Source organism: Electrophorus electricus, chromosome 26 (assembly GCF_041902795.1).
Source record: "Electrophorus electricus isolate QZ-2024a chromosome 26, ASM4190279v1, whole genome shotgun sequence".
NCBI lineage: Eukaryota > Metazoa > Chordata > Actinopteri > Gymnotiformes > Gymnotidae > Electrophorus > Electrophorus electricus.
In genome coordinates this window covers 12,452,501-12,457,500 of record NC_137522.1, presented here as the reverse complement: position 1 = coordinate 12,457,500, position 5,000 = coordinate 12,452,501, and the positions used below count along the sequence as shown (strand labels likewise).

General features: G+C 49.1%; 1 protein-coding gene across 12 annotated transcripts in view; it reads right to left on the bottom strand.

Annotated features, from left to right (window-relative positions):
• The window catches only part of nfia (nuclear factor I/A), a 153,312-nt gene that overhangs the window by 41,029 nt on the left and 107,283 nt on the right, over positions 1-5,000 (bottom strand). For all 12 annotated transcript variants that reach the window (XM_027005478.3, XM_027005480.3, XM_081708191.1 and 9 more), the window contains exon 4: positions 4,878-4,952. In XM_027005478.3, coding sequence (XP_026861279.2) covers positions 4,878-4,952 — 75 coding nt within the window. The remainder of the gene's footprint in view (positions 1-4,877; positions 4,953-5,000) is intronic.

Below are 5,000 nucleotides of genomic sequence, written 5' to 3'. Positions count from 1 at the left end.
GAGCACAGGGTGGGCACAGGGCGAGCACAGGGCGGGCACAGGGTGAGCACAGGGCGAGCACAGGGTGAGTACAGGGTGGGCACAGGGTGGGCACAGGGCGAGCACAGGGTGGGCACAGGGCGAGCACAGGGCGGGCACGGGGTGGGCACAGGGCGGGCATAGGGTGGGCACAGGGCGAGCACAGGGTGGGCACAGGGCGAGCACAGTGCAGGCACAGGGTGGGCAAGGGTGGGCACAGGGCGGGCACAGGGCAAGCACAGGGTTGCACAGGGCGGGCACAGGGTTGCACAGGGTGGGCACAGGGCGGGCCAGAGTCGGGTAACTGTCCTCCCCCACCTACTCAATTATTCATTGGCTCCCCCTGTTCCATCATATGGCTGTGCAGAGCGTGCCAGGGCTCGGTCGGTACCGGGGGATATCCCAGGTGTCCCTGCCCCTAGACCTGGTCGGCCGATGCCTGCCAGCGTTCCAGCAGGGCTCGTGCCAGTGGAACAAGAATAATAACGTTGGCCTAATCCAAAATCCTGCCTCCCCGGCCTCCGGAGCCGTGAGCTAAGCACACAAACACACACACACATGGACACGCACATTCACACACGCACGCACGCACACATCCTGTAGTCTACCTGAGCTTGTCTGTGTGCCAAGTCGTGTCTCTGAGTCTTTATTTAAAGGCTGTGGCCAAGGTGGACTATGCAGGAAGTACACAGTGGTGTTCAAGAGATCGTACTGGCAGGGGAGAGTGAGATTGTTACAGGGTCCATGCCAAGAACCCAAATCTCTGGTGGTCATAAAGACAGGGGGAGACAAAGAGCGAGAGGAGGTAGCATACAGAAAGGGTGGGCCCAATCTCCGAAATTACTCCTGCCTATTATGTGTAGTTCCATTTACAAAAACGTAGCTATAACCGCTAACTTTATGGAGACTTTCATTTCTCTCTCCCTCTCTCCACCTCTCCGCCCCACCCTCCACCACTCTCTCCTTCTCTCTATCTCTCTCCCTCTTTTTTTTTGTGTGGCGCTTTAATAGGATATTGATCGACAGAAGCAGATTCGATTGGGCTGCCACTGAATTGTGTAATGGGTGCACAAAGCCAAGGTCACGGCGTATAGACAGGCAGGAACGGCAGCAGCCCGTCGCCGTTTCCACATCACCACCCTTCATCGTCCGAGTGCGGTGCGAGCCCCGCCCAGCCCCGCCCGGCCCCGCCCCCGTCGCCTAAGTAAGTCTCACGCAGTGCATGGGAGCCCTGTCTGCTGCAGGTGCCAAGCGCGTATGCCCTGTTCTGGCCCGATCCTGTTACCCTGCGTGGATGCTATGTCACGCTGTTGCTTCCACAGACTCTTTCCTAAATCACGAAGCTGTGTACGTACGGCACACTGATCCCTGGACGCCTCATGGGGGCCGATCCCTTTAGAGGACCTCTGCTATTGGCTGCCTCTGTCACAGAGGCGCTTTGGGGGCGGATGTGCCGTTGGGGGGCAGGGTTTGACGTGTAAGAAATTCGGCTGACAGCTAGGTGTTGGCACAGTTACATTACAATGCTCTTATCTAATAATTCAAATAATGTGCATTTCAGTTTAATGGGTAGATAAAGATCGGTCAGCTTAGCTATTTAAAATGAAATCACATTATACTGGATTCAAGAACAGCTAATAAAGTATATATGGTATATGGGAATTTGCGACTGGGCGACCAGTTTGAACTGCTCTGTGTTAGTAGTGCATGATACCTACTGATGGTGTACTGCCCCTCACACAGCCTGCACTGGTCTGCTTATGCTGTCATTGTGTGGCACGGCGAACAGAAATACTTTCATAAAAGTAGAAATCAAAGAGGCACTAAAGCTACAGGAGAGAAGAGGAATAAAGAAAAAGTCACTACTGATTGGAAGTGAACAGGCGGCGTGTGCTGCCCTGCACTGCCCTTCTTCCTAGCGTGTCGCAGATGTTGGGATAAAAGCCAGTGCCTCAGTGGAGCGGGATCAATTATGCATATTCCTTAATCTCATTACAATCATATGCCAGGACTTCTGATGCACCGCAGCTTTGGCTGTGCTAACCGTACTAATATCCCCCCCGCACACACACACATGCACACACACACTATTTTAAACAGCAACTCTCCTGAGCCATCGTAAAATCACCCCCCACCTCTCTCTCTCTATCTCTGTCACACACATGCACACAGACGCACAAACACACAGCTAAACCCTCTCCTCGTCTCTGCTGTCGCCGGGCCAGGTCTTCATGGTACCCAGACGCTCTCCCTCTCCAGATGCTGTCTTTGTGTTGGCAGGAGGTGCGCAGGCCAAGGGTGGGAACAGCGTGCATGGCCCCTGGTGCCCCTATCTCCCTGACTCCCCCGCCACGGTGGAGGGGGGAGGCCCCTGATTAGGTCACGGAGGAGCATGATCAATGCACCTTTGATCAGAAGACTCCTGCAACTGCTGACGGGCACTTTGGATCGGCTATTGTTAGCGGCAATCGGCAGGCGTGTATGGATCGTGCTGCGCTCTGTCACTCTCCACTGTGGACGTCTGCAATTTTTAAAGGTCATCTTTCCTTCTTTTCTGACCCCTCTTTCCTTCTCTGTAGTTCTTCGTGGTGCACCACTGGTCTGCACACTGGTCTGCACAACTGGTCTGCACCACTGGTCTGCACACTGGTCTGCACAACTGGTCTGCACCACTGGTCTGCACACTGGTCTGCACCACTGGTCTGCACCACTGGTCTGCACTTGCTTCAGGGCCCTTCTTCACGGATCTCTTGCTTTGGAAAGATTCTGTTGAGGGGTGCAGGGTTCTGGGATGCTATCATATTTATTAAGGTCTCATCCCTTTTATTTATTTTTTGGCAGCAAAACTGGGTGTGCAGTTCTTAAAAGAATTGATAAGTAAACAGTCTCTAGACTGCTCTTGTACTCTTGTTTACATCTGTAAAACCTATTTTTACACACCTGTCCTGGGCTACCAAAATGAAACTTCAGAATCCTGTGTGTGAAAATCAGTGATTTAAAAAAAAACAACCTATTTTATTAATTAGCAGCAGCCTTGTGCTTATAGCACAATGCAACTGAGTGCAATGCTTAATATGCAACGCCAGTGTTTAAATATTACAAATTGATTAGAAATTGATTGAACTCTTAAAGCATAACTTACTTCTTACAAAGTTTCTTCTTGGCAAACTTTTTTTGTGGTATTGTGGATTTGCAATAATAAACAGTTATAAAACACCACCATCAGAAGCGAATCAGAATTCAGATGCAATAAAATAAGATTACCGAAGTCAAATCAATATGAAATCTCGCCAGCATGATGCACACACTATACTATTGTAAAATATTTATGAGGAATCCAAGTCTATTACTACCACAAAAGTGCTTGGACCCCAGATGTTGCTGCTGACAGTTGCATTTCAGCTGCATTTTATTTCACCTTCAAAAGAAGGTGTTTAATATTGCAACTAGATAGACTTTAGATATTTTTATTAGATATCTTAATGTTTAACATTTTTATCTAGATAAATGGGTATTAAAATCAGAGTTCACAAAATATTTGGGGTTGCATTTCCCGTTTGTTTAGTCAAGGAAAAAAACAAAGCACATCTATGAATGGGACGCCAGCGCACTACAACAGAAGACACTCCATCGGACCAAACACAAGGCTGCAGAGCCTGTGAGCTCATCCACAGGCTGAGCAGAGCTGTAATGCAATCTAGCGATCTTTAAGCTGACAGCTGCATTCTGCCACAGCCTCGATTCCTAGCAGAGGAACAGAGGATTCCATTGTTCTAAAAGAAAGAAAAAGAAAGAAAACAGCAGAACGGAACAGGAAGAAAAAACGCAGCGGTAACCAGAGAAGGTTCCACTGTGAATGCGCATCAAGATGGAGTTCCACGAGATTGCCAACAGAAATCACAGCATTGCTGCAGATTCAGAGTGGAATGAAAGGAAGACATAAGTCTACATCTTCCACAAGGGATTGCATATAACATGGGGATCTGCATATAACATCGGGGTCTTCATATAACATCGGGATCTGCATATAACATCGGGATCTGCATGTAACATGGGGATCTGCATATAACATCAGGGTCTTCATATAACATGGGGATCTGCATATAACATGGGGATCTGCGTATAACATGGGGATCTGCATATAACATGGGGATCTGCATATAACATTGGGATCTGCATATAACATGGGGATCTGCATATAACATTGGGATTTGCATATAACATCGGGGTCTTCATATAACATGGGAATCTGCATATAACATGGGGATCTGCGTATAACATGGGGATCTGCGTATAACATGGGGATCTGCATATAACATGGGGATCTGCATATAACATCAGGGTCTGCATATAACATCGGGGTCTGGATATAACATCGGGATCTGCATATAACATCGGGGTCTGGATATAACATGGGGATCTACATATAACATCGGGATCTGGAGCCATGACGTTTAGACTACAACCCCACTTGCTAAAATGCAACATACACCGCACAGTATTAGGCCGCATAATAGGTAAATGGGTTATCGTCTCCCCATCCTCGGACTTGTCTCCCAGGTTTCACAGAGCTTAAGGCACGTCTTCAGTAAGTCAGGCCCCAGGCACTCTGATGATGACTCTGTTCAGTTACAGCTGAGCTGTCAACACTGACACAATGACCCATTTCACAGACACGCGTGGTACGGTTTATTTATTTATTTGCTCTGTGCCCAGACCCGAGTGTCCTGCTCCAGCATGCCTGATTTAACCCATCCACTGCTGATCAAGACCCGCCGGACTCGCCTCAGGTGTGCTGTAGCAGAACATGTGCAGTGGTGAACCACCAGGAGATGTGTGGAGGAGGTGCAGGGTCTTACTTTGCGAGACTCGCACGAGTTCGGAGACGGTGAAGACACCTGATGTGACGAAGCTGTCCTGGAAGCCCAGGTGTCCTAGGAAACACAGAGGAACGGCGTTAACGACGTAGGAGCGGTAGAGGA